At 40.2% G+C, this 26,915-nt stretch overlaps 1 protein-coding gene across 2 annotated transcripts in view; it reads left to right on the forward strand.

Annotated features, from left to right (window-relative positions):
* The window catches only part of SYT9 (synaptotagmin 9), a 111,212-nt gene that overhangs the window by 33,986 nt on the left and 50,311 nt on the right, over positions 1 to 26,915 (forward strand). For both annotated transcript variants that reach the window (XM_075188074.1, XM_075188073.1), the window contains exons 2-3: positions 6,003 to 6,345; positions 10,224 to 10,770. In XM_075188074.1, the coding sequence (XP_075044175.1) occupies positions 6,003 to 6,345; positions 10,224 to 10,770 (890 nt within the window). The remainder of the gene's footprint in view (positions 1 to 6,002; positions 6,346 to 10,223; positions 10,771 to 26,915) is intronic.

The raw sequence follows: 26,915 nt of genomic DNA on the forward strand, positions 1-26,915 counted from the left end.
GTTTATAAAGCCAGAAAACAAACATCTCCCATGAAACAAAAAGTATTAAACATGTTACACATAGGGGGGGTATTCAATTGTTAGCGAGATCACTGAAATACTCGCGCTCCAAAAATATTACCGTTCATACGGTAATATCTCGAGCTGAAATCCAGCGAGTAAATTACCGTATTAACGGTATTTACGCACAATATTACCGTATTAACGGTAATATTTTTGGAGCGGTAGTATTTCAGCGATCTCGCTAACAATTTACAAGCAAAATTAAAAAGTGGAAAAAGAAATTGTAATTAAAAACAATTAATATTCCAGTACATACTGCAACATTCTACTTACTAATACAAAAGCCAGTGTTTAACCAACTTTGGAGAAGCCTTAAATCCTTTCTCAGTGGTTTATGAATGACTAAAAATAAGCTGCAGTGCACAATATTTGAATTTCGAAGTTCACTTTTCGAGCCACCATTAAAAACAATTGAAATGTATCAATTCAAGCTCAAAGTGCAAATCTGTTTGGATTCGTTTAAATATGGTCTAACCAGCTCAATCAGGTCAACCCTGATCAAATTTCTTGAGCTTACATTGATTGTTTTATTTCCTCTTAAATTCGGATAAGTATTAGAGAGAGAATTTGCGGCCGGATAAAGCACCTCTATTCGCCACAAATGTTTCTCAAACATCTTTGGTTATTTCTGTAAATTTGTCATAATCAGGGGTGCAATTAAGGTGGGACAGGACAAAAATTAGCCTAAAAATGATTCTGTTTTTGGGGCTATTTCAGGTTTCTAGGTATAAGCGGCTCTTCAAAATATATTTATAGGTTTGTGTCAAGGGATAGCTGTAATGTCCTGAAGATGTCTAGAGAGTGTAAACTGAATAATCTACAAATTGTTAGTACTAAAAATAAATGGGAAGCTCTGCCAGGGGTGGGGGTGAAATTATTGGTTGATGTAAAATTTGCATCTCTGGACATATTCATTGGCAGAACTGTACCAAGCTACACTCTGACCGGGCAACAGGTTGGGATACCTGATTGTATGGATTGCAAAATCATATTTAACGCCCCATACAATGAAGACACTCCGATCACTGCCCGACATGTCTCTGTGACTCACACGGCCACACAGGCACACAAAGTAGACAGGTACGGCTGCTGGACGCTGTGACATTGCTCTAACAAATGCGCGTGTGACTTAATGTTTTATATTGGCTCCTCCCATTCTGTCACATCATCCGTCTACCTGAGACCCAAAACAATTCTGACCGGTCGTTGTAATAAGTGTCTTTCATTAACCCCTTTTCTGCTGCAGAAAACAGAGTGAGCAAGTCTAACGTATAGCTGTATAATTCACTTTGCTATAAATATTTGATGTCAAGTAGGAACACTTGTGAAGCTATCAAGGCTCGTTGCAGAGAAAGTAATCAATATAGAACTTCCCGGCCTTAACCACACAGAAATATGTATGAGATAAATATTCTGCTTTTCGTGCAGCCACTGTTCACAATGTGGGTATGAAATCTGGCTCTGTGATGTAGATAAGAGTATTGTAGTATCTGGATAATAAAGGTACAAGTGTATGTTATGGTATATACATTATATTTGTTTTCTTGCATGGTTACAGCTTAAACCCATCATTGCTTCCAAGACATGAAAACTCCACAGTTCTGGCAATGGGTGGGAAGATATGATAAATAGAAAAAAATAAATTCTTCTTTAATTAATACCCTTCTTGGCTTCTAAATGGCATCATACAATACATTTTAAATTTTATTTGTACATGGTGTGTGGGACATGATAGCTAGGGTCTGGGGAATCTTTAGCGATGCCCATGGGGGTTAGATACTGCAGAAAAGGGGTCAAAGGCCAAACATTTGAAAGCCAGTGCTGATTTCATTAATATCCTGTCACAATAGGGTTGTATGCAAAGTCATAACTCAGCATATTGAATTTATGAAACAGAAATATAGGCAGCACAGTTGCTAAGTGATTAGCACTTCTGCATTACAGCGCTGGGGTCATGAGATAAATTCCCGACCATGGCCTTATCTGTGTGGAGTTTGTATGTTCTCCCCGTGTTTGTGTGGGTTTCCTCCAGGTGCTCCGGTTTCCTCCCACACTCCAAAAACATACTGGTAGGTTAATTGGCTGCTATCAAAATTGACCTCAGTCTGTCTGTCTGTCTGTGTATGTTAAGGAATTTAGACTGTAAGCTTCAATGGGGGCAGGGACTGATGTGAATGAGTTCTCTCTATAGCGCTGCAGAATCAGTGGCGCTATATAAATAAATGATGATGATTCATTTGGTACCACATGAAACATATAGGTTCAGTTTCAATTAGCCGCACGGTGCTGCCGGATATCGCCTAGATGTCCGGCTGCGCTCCTTGCCAGCTAGTACTCAAAATGAGCTGAAATTTCTGTCAAAACTCCGACGCGATGTCCTCCCGCCCCGATTTGAATCTGCCCCACACAGCATAGACAGTAACAGTTCAAACAAAATGGACAAGACGGAAGGAAACAGAATTTGGATCCAATACTTGGACTGGTCTCCCAGCAGTGAGATGTTATTCTGACAGCTGATTAAATAGCATTAAGTCCATAGGTACATAGGGAAAGTGGCATAAAATAGTTAAAATAGAACAAGTAGTTGAATGAATGTGAGAACAAAGCCAATTAAAAGCAATTTCCCATAATCATTTTGTATCAGAGTGAGTGGGAAGGAGACTGATAAAGACAAAACACGATATAAGCAGGTCTTTGTCTGCGCCGGATAAGTACGTTCACATAGCAGAGGATAATGGCTGCTTGAAAGTGCAGCAAATTAACTGTAAGTGAAACATGTTAAGCTGATTCAACAGATCAGCGACGCGTGTGAAAGAATGCAGGATACATTATTAATTAGATTTTGTGGAGGTTGAATCCCACTTTAGAGACTTCAGAATCATCTTATTTCTGCTTTAACAGAACTCAATGATATGCAGGATTTGCTACACCAAATTTCACAGCTATTAAATTATATAATGTACATCCTGTAGATCTTTCTAGCGTGATACACAGTACACAGTACATGCCGCAACACCATGAACTCTTCAGATATCTATTTATCTGTGTAGTCTAAATACAATTCCAGAACATGCAATGGTCATTTCTGTACATGGGCTGGAATCATTCTATTCCGAGGGCTGAAAGGACAACGCGTGATATTCCATCGATAATGTTGGTTTTACACATGCGCAGTAGAATGGAAGCCTTGCGTTGAGCATGTTATTAATATTGTTGATTTGTAAGGCGCCACAGTTCTCTGCAGTGAACAGTGGTTAAAAGAACACACCTAAAACAGGGACAAACAAGGTAGACAAAATCAATGGAGACATAAATACAAAGGGTAGGGAGGGCCTTGCTCGTGACAGACTTCACAAAGAGTTGGAAGGAAAAGAATTTGTTTAATGTCGTGCACAAACAGTCTCATAATGGTATTGTTTTGAATGATATTTTCTAATCCCAATTAACTTTAAAAAAATTACTTTTATTACTTATATTTAAAAGCAAATAATATTAAAATCATCAAATAACAAAGTGCAATAGTGAATTAACGTATTATTAAAATACTCCGAGTGTAGCTTTTAATCCCTCTATTTTCTCTTTATATCATTTCCACTATATGTATCTTAGGTTAAACTGTATTGTTGTTTCACTTAACAGTTTATAGTTATTATCGGAGCTTTCTTTCAGGATTCTCACTATTGCTTCAGCAATATGTGGATAGTAGCCAATAATTTTGAAAATATTTTATAAGAATAGATATGTTAGTAATAATCTATGAAATTATGTTCTAGATCTGAATCAATTATTGGGCTAAAGTTGCTTCCTTCAATACTTTACCAGAATCACAGTGACCCTGTGTATGATCACCTTACCTTTGTTGTTTCTGGATTCTGATATATATAAGGTAAATTGGAGGAAGAGTTGGAAGAAGTATGAAGCGTATTTTATAGTTGTGGAACTTTTGCTTGGAGAGGTCATAGGCAAACCGAGGTGGGGAGGTGGGGGTGGGGGGCTAGTGCCTGGAAACCCCCCCCCCCACCCCTCAATTATACAGTGCTTGGGGCACTGTATATTTGAGGTAGCTGAACTCTGCTCCCACTTCACATGGCTCTGCTTGAAAAGTAGAGTGCACCTAACATTAGTGCACGCAGCATTGCCCATGTCTATTATGGGGATAGGAAGAGTTGGAGAGCAGCCAAGCACTGTCTAAAATTATAGTCACGCCCCCATGCATGCTGGTCACGCCCACTGGCGGCGTGGTGTGGAAACCCCCCTCTACAAATCCTGCGTTTGCCCCTGGAGGTGGTCAACGGGGTGTTCCTGTGTAAATTCAGTACAGTATGTGGATGCAGACGTAAGTTAATCACGCTGCTTTGCTGTGCATCCAATTAGGCATCATACTCAAAACACATGCGATTTGTCCAATCATGTCATTGAGAACTACGCCATTTCTTGCAGATTTACAAACTTGATACAGTGCACCGTTTGAAAGGACCCCAGGTTGTAAAATCTGTATTGTGGTTTGCAATCTCCCTGTTTGAAAGAATGTGTCTTAATGTGCATTTTTTTTTATTTACATTGAAAAGTTGTGCGTTTTGAAAAACAAACAAAAAGATATCTTTAATAGTGCTTTTCCAGATAAGGGCTTTTTTCGTACATTGGAGCCACACGCTTAAAATATACCCAATTGAAATTTTAAAATAATCCCTTTCTTTCCCCACTCTGTCCCTGACTCAGAGATATATATATATTTTTTTAAAATAGAGTGACGAGTACATTTTTTTTTACCGCACTGACAATTTAGCACAGTGGCATAGTGGTTAGCATTGTTGCCAACACTGGGGTCATGGGTTTGATTGCGAACAGGGCCCTATCTGTGTTGAGTGTGTCTGTTTTCCCTGTGTTTGTGTGGGTTTATTCTGGGTGCTCCAGTTTCCACCCAACATATTTGTCAACATTTTGGGTTTTCCCTCTGTGGTCCTGCAAATCGTGTTCTTGCGCCCCCCTTCCCTCTCCCTCTGATGCTCAATGCCACGATCTGCAAGAATAACCCTAGTGTGTTTGTGCGTGGTAGGAAATATAGATTGTAAGCTCCACTGGGGCAGGGACTGATGTGAATGATTACATAGCCCATAATAACTATTAATAAATAATACATTCATTACTGTATATTTGTATTTTAATAATAATAATTAGCCTCCACAAACTCAAGTGGTGGAATATTAGCTTTACCAACAAATACCTTTTTGATAAAAGAATTATAGGAGATTAAAGTCAATGTCCAACCTCCTCACCATTCACACCCCTGCCCGCTCCCTGCGCTCGGCCAATGACCGTCGCCTCTCCTCCACTCTGATCACCTCTTCCCACTCCAGAATCCAAGACTTCTCCCGAGTTGCTCCCCTCCACTGGAATGACCTCCCTCGCTCCAACCGTCTCTCACCCAGTCTGTGCTCCTTCAAACGGGCACTCAAAACTCACCTGTTCCTTAACCCTTACCTTGTTGCACCTTCGCAAACCTCCTTCTCTCGCTCTCCCCTCTCTCCACCAGCCCCGCCTTTCTCTCCCTTACTTTAATGGTTTCCTCCTGTGCCTGTTTGTCCACCCTCCCTTAGGATGTGAGCTCGTATGAGCAGGGCCCCTCTCCCCTCCTGTCTCCATACCTGTTCTTCTATTCCATCTTCGCTCATATGTCTGCCCGGAGTTCTGAAGTATTGGTACTTTGTGTTTATTACTCTGTACTATGTCACCCTGTATGGTCTCCTGCTTGTATTATGTACGGCGCTGCGGAAACCTTGTGGCGCCTAACAAATAAATGATGATAATAATAATAATAATAATAATGTCAGATTTCTGCTGTGAAATATGAATCTGCTGTCATGTTCTAGAATGGAGACTGGGTATCGGAAGGACAAATAGCATTGAGTTACAATGTCAACCTTCTATCCCTCTTCTAGATGTTTCGGTGAGCTTGCTGTCTCTGTTGGTAACAGCCTGTGGACTGGCCCTCTTCGGTGTATCTCTCTTTGTCTCTTGGAAACTTTGCTGGATTCCTTGGCGAGAACGAGGCTTGAAAGGGAGTAAAGAACATGAGCACCTGAACTATACTGACAGCGACACAAATGAGCATGACTACAGCGATAACTATCTGGGACAACCCGCTCTGTTCCCAGAGTCCTCCATGAAGATCAGCCATACCTCCCCCGACATCCCATTAGAAGCCAAGACAAGCACAAAGGAGAACTGTGGGCACAATGTCCGGATGCATCGGCAAATCACTGAGCCAACCTCATCTGCTCGGTCAGTGTCCATAGCATATCAATATTTAATAACCAATGTGGTGCATGCATGGTTCTATGATTAAGTATGGAACTGTATCGGATCGTTGATCATTTACAGTTATGTAATAATTAGAGGACATTTAAACCCAACAGACACATTTTAGTATATGATACACGGTGGTAAAGTGCACGGTTCTGTTTCCACCACAGATCCAAGTTAAGAGTAGTGGAGTATTTACAACCAGCAGTTTAACGCCAGAAACTATAGGGCTTCATCGGGTATTGGTCAAAGAAATCTCATAGCAATGGCCAGCATGTCTCTTATTTGAGGTTACCATCCATTCACGTCTGTTAAGAGTCCATCAATCTGCACAAAGAATTTCCGTTGCTCAGGAGACAGTGCACTCGCTCAACGTCAATCACTCAGACCTATGGAAAGGATCATTGATTGAAAGTTAAGATTCACGATAATTAGTGACATTTATTGTCAAAGCCTGTCTGTCACTGAATGTAAAGAACATAAATTGTTTATATTTAACTGAATCTGAAAGCTGATGTGTAATATTTCGCAGTGGGTGGAGCTCTTCTGTCCTGTACACCTATGGAATGGGGAGAGATAGAGTAGATGCACTGCGCAGGTGTTTAAGATATCATAAAGTGTAGGGATTTAGGGATACAAAATCGATACTTTACAGAGAAGGTATAGAGCAATGACTCCCAGTAAAGGAGGTACTAAAGACTAAACACATGCATGAGACAAACTTAAGAACTAAATGCCATAGTCAGGGCCGGATTAACCCGAGGTCTAACTGGGCTACAGCCCAGGGGCCTCGGGGATCCAGGGGGCCCTTGACAGAGCTCAGCAGAATTATTGATCGGGACAGGGGTGGGGGCCAGTCTGCTAACGGGGGGGGGGCCTCACGGGGGGAATGGGGGCCCCCTTAGCCCAGGGGCCTCCATTCCGTTAATCCGGCCCTGGCTATAGTGAAGACTTATAACTAACACACACACACACAAACTATCCTTCCCTATGGAATGACATTGAGTATTTGGCTGCAGGATAAGATGCATTATTGCAGCTAATCTGCATTCAGCATGGAGCACCACAATGCAGTGAGCGCCTCCCATCAAAAGGAGCATTGCATTAGATGCCATCTTGACATATGCGTAAAAATGTTACGTATGTTTAAAAATGTAATAACACATTGCATTAATTTTAGACCTCCGCTTCAAGAGATGGGGCAGTCAGTGTTATGAAATTGGGGGTGACAGGCCGAGCGTGACGTTTAGCTGCCCGACTTCAGGGATATTGCTCGGGAATGAAAGTGCAACAATAGTCATCTGTCTGTCCATCCATTACACAGTCCACTGCTCTACGGATCATGCGAGAGGACCAGCACTTACGCAGTGAAGCTCTGTTTAACCTTTCAGTTCCAGAACTACTTGTTTGCTGGCTCTACCAGAATATCCGAGAGATTTCCAGAACTGCACACAAGGGACTTTACTGCACAAGACTAGATAGGGGGGGGGGGGTAATGTACACAAACATCAACACCCCCTCCCCCACACTCCCAAAAATAATTGCTATAGGGCACAGTGATTGCATCTTATGCCCCTGAGTATATGTTATCCATAACATCTACAATTTTTTCTACATTGACAAATGACCCCTGCAGCACTGTAGCACTATGGTGTTTTCTCCATTTCTAAAATAAATAAGAGAATTTTATGAGTTGACGCATCAGTATTGTCGTAGTTACACGTGTAACCATGATTAAGACCACTTTTGTCAATTTGCATATACACGTTTTTGTGGTTATTATAGACATGAAAAGGGCTATATATTTTGTGACAAATCTCCTCCCCGTGTCTTCCTGTAATGATGAGAGTTCCATAAATAACACGTTCAAATAGCTCAGATCAGTGTGAGAAAAATGACGGTGGGTTTAGGGGTATATAGAGCAACACTCGTCACTGGTGTCATGACGGAAAGGATCATGAAACACTTGACTAGAACCTGTTACTGAGAATTTCTGCTACAGGCGATGGAATAAGCGAGAAAATTATTTGAAGGGATGCAGTAGAATAAAATAGATCTGGAGAGAGGAGCAAAGAATCATTACAAAGTGCACGATATCTGTGATAAATGAATTAGTTTGGATGGAGCCGTTACACAGTAAGGGGTGACAATTCGCTAATGAAGTTGTCTCCCATAGAGAAAACATTGTCCTCAAAAATAGTCTTTCAGCCTTACTGGTTAAATACATTAATCATAGCTCACTGCTGTCACTACCAACATTACATGTGCTTTTGGTGCCCTAGAATGCCTAGTGAACCGTATCCTGGAGCACCAAATGCAAAAATGCTCAGAAGGGAACTGGAGCTCCCCTCTGAGCTCTATGTCACCCGACCCGCTCCACAGTGCGCTCCGAGAGCAGAGCTCGACTCTGAGCTCTATGTCACCGATCCTGCTCTGCAGTGCCCTCCGAGAGCAGAGCTCTGCTCTGAGCTCTATGTCACCCGACCTGCTCCGCAGTGCCCTCTGAGAGCAGAGCTCGGATCTAAGCTCTATGCCACCAGCCCTGCTCCGCAGTGCCCTACGAGGGCAGAGCTCTGCTCTGAGCTCTGTCACCGGTCCTGCACTGCAGTGCCCTCCAAGAGCAGAGCTCCCCTCTGAGCTCTATGCCACCAGTCCTGCTCCGCAGTGCCCTCCAAGAGTAGAGCTCGACTCTGAGCTCTATGTCACCGATCCTGCTCTGCAGTGCCCTCCGAGAGCAGAGCTCGGCTCTGAGCTCTATGCCACTGCTCCTGCTCCGCAGTGCCCTCCGAGAGCAGAGCTCGGCTCTGAGCTCTATGCCACCGCTCCTGCTCCGCAGTGCCCTCCGAGAGCAGAGCTCCCCTCTGAGCTCTGTGCCACCGCTCCTGCTCCGCAGTGCCCTCCAAGAGCAGAGCTCGGCTCTGAGCTCTATGCCACTGCTCCTGCTCCGCAGTGCCCTGTCTTCTGTCTGGGACCTCTCTGTGCCGCTCCTGAATGTCGGACGTAACGTGATGCCGTCACGCCCGACATTCAGTGCGAACGGAGCAGAGAGGAAGGAAGAGGGACGCCGATCACGTGAGTATATGTTTTTTGTTTTGTATTTTTTTAAAATAGCCTGCTCTCCCCACCAATGAAGGGGGCAGAGTCACCCCCCTTCCCCCGACAAAAAATAATAAAATAAAAGAAATAAAAAAATATAAAACATCATAGGTTTAAAAAAAAAAGAAAAAGAAAAAAAAAGGTCGGCAATGAGGGCCCAAGCCGGGTCCACGGCAGGTCCGGGAATGATGTGCTCCCTCCCCACATCAATCCCCAGATGGGATAGCAGGACAGAGCCCTAAAATCGGGACAGTTATGAGGTGTGCCCAACCACACGACACAGCTGAATTACCTAACAGTCATTGTCCCAGTTTTAGTCACAGACTATGGGTATATTTATCAAACCTTCTAAAAAGGAAAATGTTGCCCATAGCAACTAATCAGATTCTAGCTATCATTTTGTAGAATGCACTAGGTAAATGATAGCTGTAATCTGATTTCCTTTTTACCCCTAAATAGATATTACTTTTCATTTTTTTTAAACATGATAATTAGAATCTGATTGGATGCTTTGAATTATGACATCTTTTGCCTGTGCCCCAGTTCTCATATATCTTGATTATAGTTTATTTTAAAGATGCAAAACTAAATTTCTTCATTTCTTCGTTCGGATCTCATGTAATTACAAGAGAAAAGTAATTACTATTTACACTTGCTACATTATCACATATATGATACAATGTTGGTATATGTATAATCTCAGTTCTCTTTTTATTAGACGGTATAATGTCAATAATTCATTTAAAATTATTTTCTTTAAGACATAATTCCATCAGAAGGCAGTTGAACCTTTCGAACCCAGATTTCAACATCCAACAGTTCCAGAAGCAGGAACAACTGACTGGGATTGGCCGCATCAAACCCGAACTCTACAAACAAAGGTCTGTGGAGACTGACGATGGTCGGAGAAACAATAGCAAATCATGCGGGAAGCTCAACTTCATCATTAAATATGATTGTGACTTGGAAAAACTTATAGTAAAGATTCACAAGGCAGTCGGCCTGCCGGCTAAGGATTTCTCTGGGACATCAGATCCTTATGTGAAGATTTATTTACTTCCGGATCGGAAAACAAAACACCAAACTAAAGTCCATCGGAAGACACTAAATCCAGTGTTTGATGAGGTTTTTTTATTCCCCGTCCCCTATAATGATTTGCCGAGCAGAAAACTCCACTTTTCGGTTTATGATTTTGACCGCTTCTCCAGGCACGATGTCATCGGCCAGATCATAGTGGATAATTTTTTAGACTTGGCAGATTTTCCCAGGGAAAGTAATATTTGGAGGGATATTGAGCATGTCACCAACGTAAGTACTACAGTGCTACAACTTCTTGTCAATTGTTTGTTTTCTTGGACTAATTATGCAAGATTTACTATTACAATAAACTGCAGTTTGAAGATGTCACTTTCGCTGCTATAAACCCCAAAAACACCTTAAGTCTTAAATAAACTTACACAAAAATAAAGACACAACACCAGAATTGTTGGCAAATTGAAAGGTCACAGTTTATTAGATAATAAATGGTGGTAGGAAAGGCAAATTGCGAGTCAGCACAGCCAGTAGCAATAACCAAACACTGTATGGCCATCCGCCACTACCACAGGTCCCAGTACCTAAGTTCTTTATGATTGGTCGGTGCTAAATATGGCGTCAGCTTGACTACACCTCCTCTGGACTCGCAATGATATGCTCACCCAAAGCAGGTCAAGGGATCCCCCTTACAAAGGGATCAAAACCAAAGTACTTCGAAGAAGGAAGTGACGTGCGGCCAATCAGCGTTCACACCGTATGAATTGGTTGCTGACTCACAAATGCCTTCCTGCCAACTGTGCCTTCTCTGTAGACACGGGAAAAAGAAGTGGTTAAACATAGAAATGCATTATAATCAATTGACTGGAGGGAGGGGTTTCCAGCAGAGAAAGAGACCCTAGTATGCCTTGGGAGGAGTTATATACTGTCTCTGTAAACAATCCCTTGGGATTCCTATTGGTTGGGATCTTCAATGACTTAACTCGAATGGGAAAGTACCTTTATGTTAACACTATCACCTGCATTTAAGGACGTTTGGCTTATGGCCACACTTGTCAAATTGTATTTTACAGATATAAAAACAGTTAAATAAATGTAACATGAATATACACAAATAAAGAGGTTGAGGAAAGGGAGAGGAATACAACTGGGGGATGTAAAAGGAGGAGGGAAGAAGTAGCAGGAGTCATCCACAGAAAACATTCAACTTGAAGCAATGAATAAAATGATGGTTGTAACTAGTAACCTAGATAAAACAACTAAAATATAATATTACACTATCATTTAGTAGCTTTAGAAACACAATCACTCTTTGTTCTTGCAGATACATAGATAAATCAAATAGAGGGGACACAGGGGGGGGGGGGTTGCTGCTTGCATGGTTAGTGGGATGTGGGAATAAAGAATCAGATTGTAATCAGTAGGGGTTCAGCCTCAAAGTCTAGTGTGTCCATAGTATTACTGCAATCTATGACACAAGGGGTGTTGTTAAGTTCTCAAAAGACCTGGGGCCCTCCATCCAAACTCATCACATTTGTTAGCTGCTTCTACCAGCACAGGCATAAAGTATAAAGGTTCTGTCCAACTAACGCACATGACTGTGGTGTAAAAAACACCTCTATATTAAACAAGCTGCATCCACCTATCTTTATATCTAAAGCCTATCTCAGCATTGGACTGAAATATACAGGGCATAATATAAATTCTAGCTATGTTTAAAAAAAAAAAAACATTGTTCCCAGAAAAACTGTTAATAATAATTACATTTTAAGTGTTTTCATGGCTTTAGAATAAAGTTACCTTCCCCCTTGTTTTTCTTACATGTGGGATACAAGTTTTGGGTGACTGGTGAATCTCCTGTTAATGTTATTGGCTGGACAAAGTTTATTCTAAAGTTGTCTCTATTTTAGGTGTGATGGATAGATGAATATAGCTAAGTCATGAAGCGGGTTCCAAATTTCTCTTGGGGGTATATTTACAAAACTGCAGGTTTGAAAAAGTGGAGATGTTGCCTATAGCAACCAATCAGATTCTAGTTATCATTTATTTAGTACATTCTACAAAATGACAGCTAGAATCTGATTGGTTGCTATAGGCAACATCTCCACTTTTTCACACCCTGCAGTTTAGTAAATATACCCCTTTGTCTCCTAAACCTATAATAGCATCAACCTTTTTAGAGTTTTGAACTGCTTATTACTTGTTTGTTTTAATTTGTAAGTAATATTTATTTGCATCAGAAAGTTATTTGTTGGGCATCTGTGTGTCTAGTACAACATTGGGAAGCATTTTACGCAAGAAATCTTAATCGTCTTAGGACAAATGAAATGTAGGACAATATATACTGTGTAAATTTGGTGTCACCATATGAAGCATAGAGTTCTTCATGTCTCATGCCAAAAGTAACAGAGCGATATTCCCCATGGAGCTTAAGGAGAAAATCTGACAGGAAAAGCGTGTTGTGCAATACAGAGATGTCTTCTATACACCCAGACCGACGGGAGGTTGCAAGAGACCAATCTGTTTGACTGATTAAATAGATTTTGCTTTCTGATTAATATTCCATATTCTATATATTATTAAAAATGCACCATTTATTAACAGTATTCTGTGCTAGATTGATGGGCAGCGATAGACATCTCTGTGACTCTAATAGCTTCCAAGATAAATCTGGGTCACTCCACCTCTTGTCTAAAAAATCCAGTAAGCTCTTAATAGTGTTTGTGCTATCAAAATTGTATACAAATGAAAAGCATTGATGGATTTCCCCCACACTGCTTAGCCTGTATCCATCCTCTCATTCAGTGATGCTTCCAACGTTTTTGTTTTTTTTCCTAATGGTCTACTAAATGCTGAATTATAATATTTTAAGGGAGATGGCTGTAATATATAAAATGTGCAGGTACTATAAATAAAATTATCTGTCTGACGTGCAGAGAAAAATACCTCCAAGAAGACAAAAACATGTGCTTGAAATATCTTTATTTTAAGAGAAGATGCCAAGTATTCCATATATTTGTAGACTTTTAAATAAAATACTTACTATATTTTGAGGATAGTGGTAATTTTCCCTATGGGTGATAGGGATGACAGCGGGCCTGATATATACGCTGAATGGTGGCCGCAGGCTTCCACGTACTCCTGTAAGTCTCGTCATCTCTGTAATTCACTACTGAGAGGGGAGGAAGACAGATGTGGGATAAGAAACTATACAGATTGTTACCTAGACCCATGGTGATTGCACACAGCGTTCAAAGTACTGTACATGTTGTGAGTTAAATACTCTTTGGCATTTGTTAGAGGAAATCCCTGCAACATCACAGAGATTTCTACAAAGGGGTGGAGAGACCCTATTAAATGTACGGGAGACTCCTATGCAAACCAATGGCAACATATGAAAGCAGAATGGATAAACGTAACTGCTATATAGTTAGATCCATTAGTGCTGAAAATACCAAAGAACTATTGAATCTCAGATGATTCCTAATGGTCTTCCCTGTTTAGAAAAATAAGGGGCACAAAAGTCACAAATAAAAAAAAAAAAAAACATTTTTTGCTGGTGCTATAATTATGTTAAAACTTGAAAAAGTACATACACACAGTGGAGGGAGCCCTTCTGTGATACAAACCATTGCTTATGAGAATTTAACCAGGCATAGCAAATTCTTTGGACTAGCTGCCCCCCCCCCCACCCAAATCGCCATCTTAACAACATTATGGGCCCCCGGGCAAAGCAGTGCATCGGGGCCCCTAGATATAGACATAGATATAGATATATAGATGTATACAGATACAGATATAGATAGATAGAGATAGATAGATGTACTTGCTCAGTGACCCTTGCAGGATTATTTATTCTCATTAAGAGCCGTGCCTATGGGGCCCCCTTGCCCGTGGGGCCCCCGGGCAGCTGCCCATCGTGCCCAATGGAAAAGATGACCCTGCCTGCAAGAGTCAATTGTGTTTGTGCAGGTAGCACAAATCTGTCAGACAATATTTCACCTCTGCTCTCAGTAACAAGGTCAAGGGGTAGATTGTTCAAATCTTCTAAATAGGAAGAGGGGAGGTGTTGCCCATAGCTACCAATCAGATTCTAGCTACCATTTTTTAGACTGTACTAGATTTCTTTTACAATAGGTTTAATAACTCTACCCCCAAAATTCTAATATCTACATATCAGCTGTTATATAGTGCCACTAATTCAGCAGCGCTGTACAGAGAACTCACACCAGTCCCTGCCCCGTTGGAGCTTAGTGTTTTAATTCCCTATCATATACACCGAGAGAGACTAATTACAATTTATTAGCCAATTAACCTACTAGTATGTTTTTGTAGTGTGGGAGAAAACTGGTGCACCTGGAGGAAACCCATGCAAACATTGAGAGAACATACAAACGCCACACAGCCATGGTCTGGAATCGAACTCATGACCCCAGTGCTGCGAGGCAGAAGTGCAAACCACTAAGCCTCTGTGCTGTTTATGTATGTTAACTATTTGATGTCACAGAATGATTCCCACCATCTCCCCAGTCCTGTTTCAGCAGTTAAGAGAGATCCGTGGATCCTGGTACCATTTTATATACAGTCAGAAAATTTACAGATAAACGTAAAAAAAATAAGTAAACCTTTTGTATACAAATTTGGGATTATAGCACCCCTTTAAGTAACGTTTAATTGCTCTAGTTTAAATTACACTCCTTGAAGCCCCCTTAACTGACACAGCAGAAGCTTCAGGTTTTAAAGCACTTTACCAAATGTGGTGTGGTAGGGACTGAAACCAGAATAGTTCTACTGGTGCAGAACGTGGTTGTTTGGTAACATGGTGAAAATTTGGTGACGGCCACTTTAAGTAGATTCTCAAATGTTTTACTTGAACTGGTAGGTGTGAATGAGCATAGGGTATTCATATTTCTTCAAGACAATATACTTGAAGCTATAGCCCAGGATTGGTTCAATAATGAATTGGTCATCCTACCTTACCCCTCCATCCTCCAATCAGAAGGGCTCAACAAACCATGTTGCTGTACACAACACACTGTTCTTGACCTGTTGTGCGCAGTGTAAAGGTTCCCATAGTAGACACCTGTATTGGATGAATGCATAAGCCTGTGGTGGGAGGATTACTCCCCTCATTACTTAATTTACTACTTAATAAAGCTGCAATCCCACATTAATTTTGTTTACCTGTTTAATATGAATTTGATTTTGTACCAGGATGTCCTCCTAAAACTAGTTGTCTTTTTTGCAAAATGACTGTGTGGTGGAGATAAATGTACGATAGAGCCTCCCAGGAGAGTGTAATTAGATGCCCGAGTCAGAGCCAGTAAGTCAGGAATAACAGTAAGGAGAGGAAGGGGACTTTGCTATGGACGAGCATAAAAAAGAAGAGGGCCTCATGTCCTATGACTGTGGTTGCCATGGCAATTGGTATACAAACTCATTAATAACAGCTTGAAGCAAAAAAAGAAAGAAAAAGAGCAAAACAGTATATTTTGTTACAGGTAACTAGAGTGATTTATGCAAAAGAAAATCCACAATTTTTCTAAAGGATTGCAGCTTTAAATAATGTTTTACATATGGCAAATACACGTTCAGTTGACGTTTTTCAGTAAGTTCTTTTTTTATTCCATGGAAGGTCAAGTGAAGTATTGTTCTCTCTACATTATACTTATATTGGATGATATGTCACGCTATTTGAAATAATAGCCGTATCAGATTGTATGAAAAAAAACATGCATAGGCAAAAGAGGACATTGACTGATTTAAATGACTTTATATTGTATCATCTTATTTAATCGATACAATGTATAAGAATACTTCCAGTAGTTAGGAGATTTATCATATTGCACAAAGGGTGAAATTCAGATGAACTATGTCCCTCGTTTTCTAAATGCCATCTATCCTGAAGCACTTCTAGCAGAAAAATCAGTTTTATTTAAAGTGTGGAATAAGAGCCAAGGCATGGAGGAGCAGAGGGTTTACTGATACCAAACTCTACTATCGGGCTACCCACATAGCACAGATTGCATTGACTTTAACCCCCCTTGGTGCGATCACCCAGATAGACATATAAACTAAATTTGTGGCCCTCACATTCCTTTACTTTTAAGGAATTCTCAACGGGCCTGATTCATTAAGGAAAGTTAAGCAAAAAATTGAGTACGTTTTCTTACTCAAGTTTTCTGGACAAAACCATGTTACAATACAAGGGGTGTACAATAGTTTATTATTTTGCACATAAGGAAAATACTGGCTGTTTTTTCATGTAACACACAAATACTTGATAGCTTATTTGTACACTGAAATTTAAAGTTAATTTAGCACATGCTTTACCCCAAATATAAATCTGCCTTCCCATTTTAAATTTACCTCCCCCTCCAATGCAACATGGCTTTGCCTTACTTTTGCCTAACTTTCCTTAATAAATCAGGCCCATCAGCCTTATCTTGTTACCCACCCTCAGATTTGCATTGATATATGTACATGCATGTTTAAGTTTAGTCTCTCAACTGATATCTCTTTTATAACACCCATATAGGACACCCCCTCAATTCCTTCCTTCAGCTGATCCTGAAACTCTTTGAATATTTTCAGGTCAGTCACATTGTCCACTCAACCCCCCAACTAGTAAAAATAGTAATCAGGTCTCTGACATCCCCCACCCCCCTGTCCCAATTTATTTATTTAATAATTTTGCTCTCTTTAAACAGATAAAGGGTAACTCCCCTCAAAAGGTAATGTTGCCTAACTGAAATCATTATGCTGGTTATAATAATTTACGGGGTAACTCCTGATACTAGCTATAAGACCTCTTTCTGAAATTGCTTGTTAAAGACTCAGAAACGTATCGTGGCTCCCAATTGACAGAATAGTCAATTAGCCTTAGTAACTTCTGTAACCATGGAATTGATGTAAACAAGCCACAGTGTGGTGCCACCGTTACAGATATTGCTAAAGAAGGTCGACTATTCACGATCAGCCTGTCAAATGGCAGCAGCAATGAAATTCTGAGTATCTAGCAGGCAATTTCAGACAGATGTTCTATTTAAGGTGTTAGGAGTTATTTCAGTAAATTGTAGCCACCAGCATAGTGATTTAAATTAGGCAAAATCATATTTGAATGGACGTACACTTTAAACCTTAGTGCTACAGCTAAACCTATCATTTTACCTTTTGTTTTCCACTACAAAGGAGCAAAAATATTGCAAAAGATAGCACCTCACCTTATTATCAATGGAAGAATATACATTTAAAAATGCCTTTGTATCATGATTCCTGAATTTCCCAGCTGTTGAAGTGTATGATGTTGTTTTTCAATTAAGACAGAAAAATGTATAAATGTAACATTATAAAATACATGGGTCCACTTCCAGTGTTATCTCCTGGATAAGTCTCTTTTCCGTGTGTCCCAGGCGCCAAAATTAGATTACAAGTTAAATAGTGCAGAGAAGCTGTCGAGAAAATTGTTATGCAAAGCAAGGTATAAAATTATATTCTCTACATAAAAACAACACACATTACATATTGTATTTGGAGTGGTTGTAGTCTTGTCAGGGAGAAAACTCAAAGTTTCCCGTTAAACTCTTATAAATTGATACACAAACAGGAAGAAACTTTATCTATGGAGATTTATTATATCGGAATTAATTTTACGTAGTTTTCACAATCTAAGTTCCCTGACCATTCATCACGGTATGAAGGAGTGTAAACATTTTGCTTAATCCTTTGGAGCCAGATATGTTGTGCTTAGAGCTGTATTTCGGGAGTAGAAAGGGGATAGACAGTAGCGCATTTTCCATATTGATGTGTCTTGCTTCTACAAGAGGCTAATACGGGTCTGAGCACCGACTGTTGACTGTACTTGTAAACAAATGATCCACATCTCAGAGGTCTTGAGATGCATGATAACTGGACATGAGCCAGGCTTCCCGTGGTGCCTGATTGCATTAATTTTTCCAGCAGTTGGAAAAATACATGTTTTCAGCTGCTTGGCTGGCCACAGGGTAAAACTGTATAAAACACTGTGCACTAAGGTACTTACAAAGACTTTTGAACTAAGGCACAGTAAATGTTTCTTCCCTGTTACTGTTACAAAAAGTAGATTGAATGAAACGGATTGTACCATAAAAATGTTGCGATTGCAGGCATTGGAGCTTACAGAGGTCATTGATAAAGCACATTAATGCAAACTGCGAAACGCGTTGATTTTGATGCACAGGAGATTGTTTCTGGTATTACCCACAATGTACCATTACACACACAATTAAATACTTACAACATAGAATGAGCAACCGAGTAAGAGACTGGCTTGCACTCAAACCAAACAGGACATAGGAGACCAAAATGTAAAATAACTAGGCGCCCCCCCCCCCCCAAAAAAAAAAACAATAACATTATTTCATACTCTGCTAAACAATTGTTTTTGAAACTTCTTCTTTTTTCCAGCCTCAACAATGCCATTAGTGCTTCTATTAGAAAACCACATGCAGAACAATATTAGACTTCGAGGTGAAGCGCTCTATTTTTAAACATACTGTGAGATTCAGTAGAAAACAGATGACACACACACAAGACACGGGGCTGAGCTGAGCGCTGATATATAGAATTGATTCACATTTTGGATGTTGCAGCTGGCTTATACTGGGACCTCAGAACCACATTATTTTGGCAATGTAGACCACCATTCCAAGACAGTTCAGCCAACAGATCATTTTAGTCCTGCATTAGGATATATCAGGACAGAATTACCTATTAATCTTTTCTTGATTTACAGATTTTCTTGTCAAATGCCTGTGTCCATTTCCACCTGAACAGATCTATTTTATTTAAAAGCTATACCCACTATAAATCACCTGCACTTATTTAATGCCTAAGGATTCCCGCAAACAGTCCAATCCCACAGTATGGCTAGTGCCAGAATCATCATTCAGTTTGGCCACACAAGTGGATGGCCAAATTGGATGAGATCTAACAGTTGGCTTTTTGGCCAAGCAGCCGACTCGTTCTCAGCTTCGTTTTGGGCTGCTAACCTGGCCGTAAGATGACCACACAGGGGCTGGTAGCAGTCCTCTACCAACCAAGTTTTCCACCATGGCCGATAGTGGTCCCATCATTTACTATAGGATCATGAACTGGCTTATCTGATATATCGTTGTTTTATGACCACACGTGCCAATGGGCAGCACAGTGGCGTAGTGGTTAGCACTTCTGCCTTACAGCACTGGGGTCATGAGTTCAATTCCCGACCATGGCCTTATCTGTGTGGAGTTTGTATGTTCTCCCCGTGTTTGCGTGGGTTTCCTCTGGGTGCTCCGGTTTCCTCCCACACTCCAAAAACATACTGGTAGGTTAACTGGCTGCTAACATATCGACCCTAGTGTGTCTGTGTGTGTATGTTAGGGAATTTAGACTGTAAGCTCCAATGGGGCAGGGACTGATGTGAGTTCTCTGTACAGCGCTGCGGAATTAGTGGCGCCATATAAATAAATGGTGATGATGATGATGATATCAGATGCATTATCCCTGCTGATTTCACTGCTCACGCACAAACCCTCAGAACGATACTCCTCATGGAATGTAAATAAACGTGAAAGAACAAAGACCCAGAAGCAGTGAGAATATATATATTACTTTTCATATGGTAACATAAATGCCGATATGGCTTATGACAAACAGCAATTTTACCTTCTTGGCAGCAATGAGATAAAGAATTTTTAAAGTAAATACATTAATTCAGAACATTTGTTGTATTGGTCGACTCTCCTAGAAACCACGTCTCCAGATGCTAGTAAAGTACACCTGTATTCTTTCCCGCTCTGCATTTAACCAATGATGGGTAATCAACATTCTTCTTTTGTCTAACACTCCAGTGTTGTGGTTTTTAATGTTATTTTCTATACTTGGGAATTCATTGATGGTTTTGAATGCACTCAGCTGAAAGTGACCTCCAGGCATTCAGTCTTTCAAATAAAAGCTTTAAAGTTATGTGAAGTGTTATTCACTTTTAATCTTGTTTACAGGGGACATTTTTATTCTCTCTGTGTATCGAGCGTTTCAAAAACAATGCTTTTATCCCCATCTATTGAGTCAGCTCACATATTCACAAAAGGTGATACAGTCCCTGAATCTCATTTCTCTTTAGAGGTGAGGAAAACAATTCAGCACGGTCCTGATTTAACTTCCGAACCGAATCACAGGACACTTGCAGGTTGGGAGATCACCTTTTGAAGTTGAATACAGCGGCGGAACTACCATTGGTGCACGGGGAACTAGCGAACTCTGGGCCTCGATTCCCTCCTCCCCGCTTCCCCGCTCTGGGGCCCACAACTTGCTAGTTCTACCACCGTTTGAATACAACGATCTCTGTTTGAAACATAAACAAAAGATTTGCAAATCGGTTTGCTGAAAAACTGTGGGGGATTTGCTTGTGGATCTTAACCATATTGGTGGAGTTTGTTTGAATCAGGTTTGGATGAATCAGCACACGATCAGTTTTGACCCTATTTTTTGGGGTGAAATGTTGGTTGGTATGAACATGTTTAAGAGCAGCAACACTACATGGAACCTATGTAACACCTCTTCAAAAATCATATACTAGTAATCCCTGGGATTGCTGTTAGAAATATTATGTGACAATGGTTGTCCAAAGATGACGTGTCTATGGATAAACAGTGAAGATGATAATGACATTGACAGTTGGCTATTGCTTCTGATTCTTGTCACTACAATATTGTAAGAGGGTGCAAGTAGACAGAACCACTTTCTCATGCAGCCACGTTAACCAGGACCACAGAGAGGAATCTCGGACACAGATGCAGCCGCTTCTTGGGTAGGCCATGCCTAGGTTTGCACGTATCCTTGGCAGATGCCAGTCCTGCCCACACAGTATAGAGAGTGTGTGACCTTGCGGATCCGCCAAAGCTGCTTACAATTACTCCATGCAGTTACTTTCCTTTACTCTTAATCTGATCTAGACGGGGCTCTGGATGGGCAGATTGGGTCGGTCCCACCATAGTCACCACCGCCGAGCCACCAAGGATAACATTAGACCTGGTGGTTGTGTGCCTGAAGTGAGATCACAATCTATACTATAATAATATATATTATGATATAATATAATTTGTGAAACTGTGGACTCTTAAAACTCACAAAATTCATATAGATGATGAAAATTTACCGAACCAGTTTTTTGATCTCTAATTATAGATTTGCATTGCCATTCAATATTATCAATGTGCATATGTATGTGTGCGTGTGCATGTGTGTATATATGTATGTATGTATATATATATATATATATGTGTGTGTGTATATATGTATGTATGTATATACATGTATGTGTGTGTATATATGTATGTATGTATATGTATACACATGTATATGTATGTATGTATATATGTGTGTGTGTGTATATGTATGTATGTATACACATGTATATGTGTGTATGTATGTATGTATATATATATATATATGTGTGTGTGTGTATGTGTGTGTATATATGTATGTATGTATGTATACACATGTATATGTGTGTATGTATGTATATATGTGTGTGTGTATATATGTATGTATATGTATGTATGTATATACATGTATGTGTGTGTATATATGTATGTATGTATATGTATACACATGTATATGTATGTATGTATACGTGTATGTGTGTATATATGTATATGTATGAATGTATACACATGTATATGTGTGTATGTATGTATATATGTGTGTATGTGTGTATATATGTATGCATATATATGTATGTATGTATATACATGTATATATATGTGTGTGTGTGTGTGTGTATGTATATATATATATTATATTATATTATCACCAGTCCTTTTCGGAAACAACACAATATGAGTATTTAAAATAGAGGGGTAGTATATATTAACACATTTCACCCCAGATAATCTCACCCAAGTCTTCATTGTTGTTTATTTGATACCAGGTACATAAATATTTTAACATTTTTTTAAAAAAAAATTTTTTTGCCTAATGCGTGTAGAGGTGAGTTTTGATTGATCGTTTGAAAGATTCGATCTCCTAAACATTGGTTTACCCAACACAATAGCTGCCACCACTGTGTAATAGACACAATCTCATGGGTCCTGGCCCCCTACGCGTTGTAGGGGCCACCGTAGCAGCCTTACGATCTTCTAAAGCTCTAGTCTCACTTATCCCAGCCCTTGATAAAAATACATGTGGCATATTTCCGTGTAGGATTGGTGTTACACTGTGATTCCAAGAAACTTGCTGTGCAGGTGGCTGAATTTCTTTCTTAAGTAGAAAATGGAAAGTGATTTGGGAATGAGTTGACACCAAGTGAAGTAGAATTTATAGCTACAATATTTGATATTGACAAATCTACCATTGGGAAGCAGGCAGCAGTGTCACTTTGGAGCATCACTGGCGGGTGTTTCTATGACGACCAAAGGTTAAGATTTTCTGTATGTCGAGAAAAATAAAAGATACACTGATATAACTTATAAATAGTTCCCTGTGATTGTTAAGCTATATTTAATACATCAATCATGCTATCTTACAAAGAGCAATACAGTAATTTATAATTCAGAAAATGGTTCGTAAAATCAGATTATAGATGAAATTGGAAAACGTGCTCATTTTCTACCATGCGTTTATTGCATATAGATCAATCTTCATTTCTGAGTAGCTGTCAGGACAAATGACAAAGATTTGTTAAAAAATACAGGAGGGGGGGGGGGGTTAAGATTTTTGTTTAACTGGCAATGAACATCTGGGGGTAAATGTATCAAGCTGAGAGTTTTCCGGCGGGTTTGAAAAGTGGGGATGTTGCCTGTAGCAACCAATCAGATTCTAGCTGTCATTTTGTAGAATGCACTAAATTAATGGTAGCTAGAATCTGATTGGTTTTTCAAACCCGCCGGAAAACTCTCAGCTTGATACATTTACCCCCTGATGTGAATTAAATTCACCTGTCGCAGATCAGCGAGGGCAACCCTTGGTATTCAGGTGGTTTATTAACTACGCGTGTGAAAAGACGTCATTAAATTTATTTTATATTTGCATACCACCGCCATAGTACATAGTACTTTTTATAGAATATAGACTCACTCACATAAATCCCTGCCACATTGGAGCTTACAGTCTAAATTCCTGCACACTTTGGTGCAAATGGAAGCACATGATATCACTTGAAAGTATTTTTGTTTTTTAGTTTTTATTACGTAAACTACTTCCACAGTGCTCCTGCTCCCCATGGATAGCCTAGCACTCAGATTCTGATCCATTAAGGCATGCAAAACGAACATAAATTGCGTTTTTTTATTTTAAAGGCATGCAAGTTGGTGCATACGCACAATTCAATCCGTTCGTATTCAACCAGGAGCGGATCTAAAGATATGTCTGTTGTTGAATACAGGTCTAGATGAGGTCTGCTCTACCAGGCAATGCACTGCAGGATGCACACACACACAGAAAAATAATTCTATTAATGTCACCTACTAATACTATAGTTATGACAAAACATAAAAAATAAAAAATTTCTTTCCATAAAATACATTTATTAAGTTGTTTTGAATGTATACTATACATAAAATGCATTCTTAGAGTTGCTCCTGATTGCAAACACAGCTGTCGTCACTAGTAATCGGGACTTACACCCGACCTGTAGCTGGTGTAAGTGATACAACAGAAAAACACGTACCTTTGTGATACCCAAAGCTTGAATGTATATCACACTTGCCTACTTTCAGGCAGTGCAGTCCGGGAGAGAGGCATGACTAGAGTGGGCGGGGTGTGGTCAATAGTGTCATTTTGGCCCCGCCCCCCACGATGAAGATTGTTTTGCCGCGGGGGGGGGCAAAATTACGCGATTCACCACGAATCGCATTATTTTGGTCAAGTAATTGCGGGATGCAGGAGATTTGCCTGCTCTCCCGGGCAGGGCCCTCTTAAGACCATCTTGGGCCCCCGGGCACAGCAGTGCATCGGGGCCCCTATAGATACAAAAAAAAATAAAAATGATTATATATATGGGCCCGTCGGAGGAAGCCAAATAAAAAAAAACCTGGAAAAAGAAAAGAAGAAAATACTTACCGTGCTGTCAGCTGGCGATCCGGCTCCCTCCATGGTCTCCTCCTCCGTCGCGCTCCGCAATGGATGTCGGGCGGGTGTGATGACGTCACGCCCGACATGCACTGCGAGCGCGACGGAGGAGACCAGGGAGGGAGCCAGATCGCCAGCTGACAGCACGGTAAGTATTTTCTTCCTTTCTTTTTCCAGGTTTTTTTTTTTTTTTGGCTTCCTCCGACGGGCCCCCCTTTGCTGCAGGGCCCCCAGGCACCTGCCCATTGTGCCCTATGGGAAAGACGGCCCTGCTCCCGGGAGTCTGAGAGACCAACACGGATTTCGGGAGTCCCCCTGACATTCCGGGAGAGTTGGCCAGTACGTGAATACGCCCAATCCCCTCCCCGTTCTGTCCATGAAAATACAGTTTGTAGTAAGGGTCCTTTTGCGCTCAAAGATTAATTGGATGTTGCTATGTTTACTAGCGTCCGGTTTTGGGCACGTGCAGCGTGATTTTACGCAAAATACGGCATATATCGGCATTTTCGTTCCTTAATGAATCCGGCCCACAATGTTCAATTTCAATGGGTTAAAAATGCCTCTGTCAATTTGATTTTATTTGTTGAAGAAAACGAAGTGTATATATAATATATAAATAAATATATATAGGTATATTTCTATATATAGCAACTAAATCAATGATTCCATTACTAAGAATGAGGTCAGCTTGTCGTGACTGCCGCACACAGATGTGTATACAAGCTCTTAGAGAATCTTTCACGTATGCAATAAATGCACTCTAACAAGACGAGAATACTGGACGTGACCTCCGTCTATGTAACACATGAGCTATTTTATGGAGGTTTGGTTTGTGCCATATTTTCTTGTCTTTTCTGAGCTATTTTCTAACGTTTTCTATAGAACGTGACCTCGGAAGAGAATCATTACTGGTAACATGCTCTTTCCCCTCTATGTATCGTCCCCACGTTCTACATTCACGTTGTAAGAAGATCCCTCTCACCGTTTGCTTCATGTTATCTTCCTACAATAACAAGTGTGTGTTTTTATTTTATGTTGTCCAGCATAGAATTTGATGGAAGAGAGAAGCCTACACGTTAATCTAATTTTCCCCTTTTTTGTGTGTTTTTCTTTTTTTTTTTTTTTTTACTTTAGATCTAAATTAATATAACAATATGTTTGTCCCATGTACATACCTCCCAACGTTTTTTCAGTACAAATTAGGACTATGTCTGTGTTTTTCGGCGATGTGCCATGTTACTTCGCTTCACGCATGTCTAGTGCTACAGATTTCGCTAGGTCGCCCCCCAACCCCTCTTCCCCTTCCCTATAAAGACCCCTTGCATTCAGCACCTGGATGAATGTATACATTCTTCTATGAGACCCAGGGGAGGGCTGGAAAATTTTAGCCCGGTGGGGGGGGGGGGGGGCAAGATCCGACTCAGCAGACTATTAGGAACATTTTTAAGGGCAAAAAATGCTGGTGACCCAGCCCAAGGTCGCCCCCTATTGGACCTGCCTAGGGAACAGATGCCCCCCTACCCCCCAGCCCAGCCAGCCCCTAATGAGTCCTCACCACCAATACTGGGAGACTATACCATGGATCTATCACCCTTTCTGTAAATAACAAGTCTTTGTTTTCTTTTCTTTCATTGTTCTAGAAAACCTCTTTTTTAAACAAAACTGCTTTCCTGAACGCTATTAATACCTTTTAAACATTTGATACATAGCCCATCTGTCCCTTCTATCCTATAAGCTGTACATATTAAGCTCCTCAAGTCTTTCCTGATACATTTTGATATACCTCACATGCACCATTTTAATAGCCCTTCTCTAAATTATTTCTATTTCTTTAATGTCCTTTTCTAGACAGGGATTCTAGAATGGTAAACAGTACTCGGGGTGAGGTCTTATTAGTGACATTTAAATAGCCAATATCTCCTCTCTCTTCCTGCTTATAACTCCTCTTCCTTTAAAGCTGACCTTCATATCATTCGAAACTGTAACTTCAAATTTCCTTTCCTCTGTTGCTACATCGCCTTCATTGAGTGTTCTACTTTTGTATTTGTGTGTCTTACATGTATAATTTTACATTTTGCAAAGTATTTGTGATAGGACACTTGAATTTCTTGAATTCACTAGTAGAGAAATTCAAATGTTTTCCTGGAATTTCTTGAATTATTGATTGATTAAAAAAAAAAATCTGTTTGATAAAGTCTAGTAGGTTTGAGCCGATTTGAGTATGCTTGCGCTGATACATTGATACATTTTAGCGTTTTTTTTTAATTGCAAACGGAGAGCCTTAAACCCAAATGGATCACTTTTGTGTTCGAGTTTCAATTAAAAAAAAAACA

This window comes from Mixophyes fleayi, chromosome 10, assembly GCF_038048845.1.
Source record: "Mixophyes fleayi isolate aMixFle1 chromosome 10, aMixFle1.hap1, whole genome shotgun sequence".
In the NCBI taxonomy this organism is placed as follows: Eukaryota; Metazoa; Chordata; class Amphibia; order Anura; family Limnodynastidae; genus Mixophyes; species Mixophyes fleayi.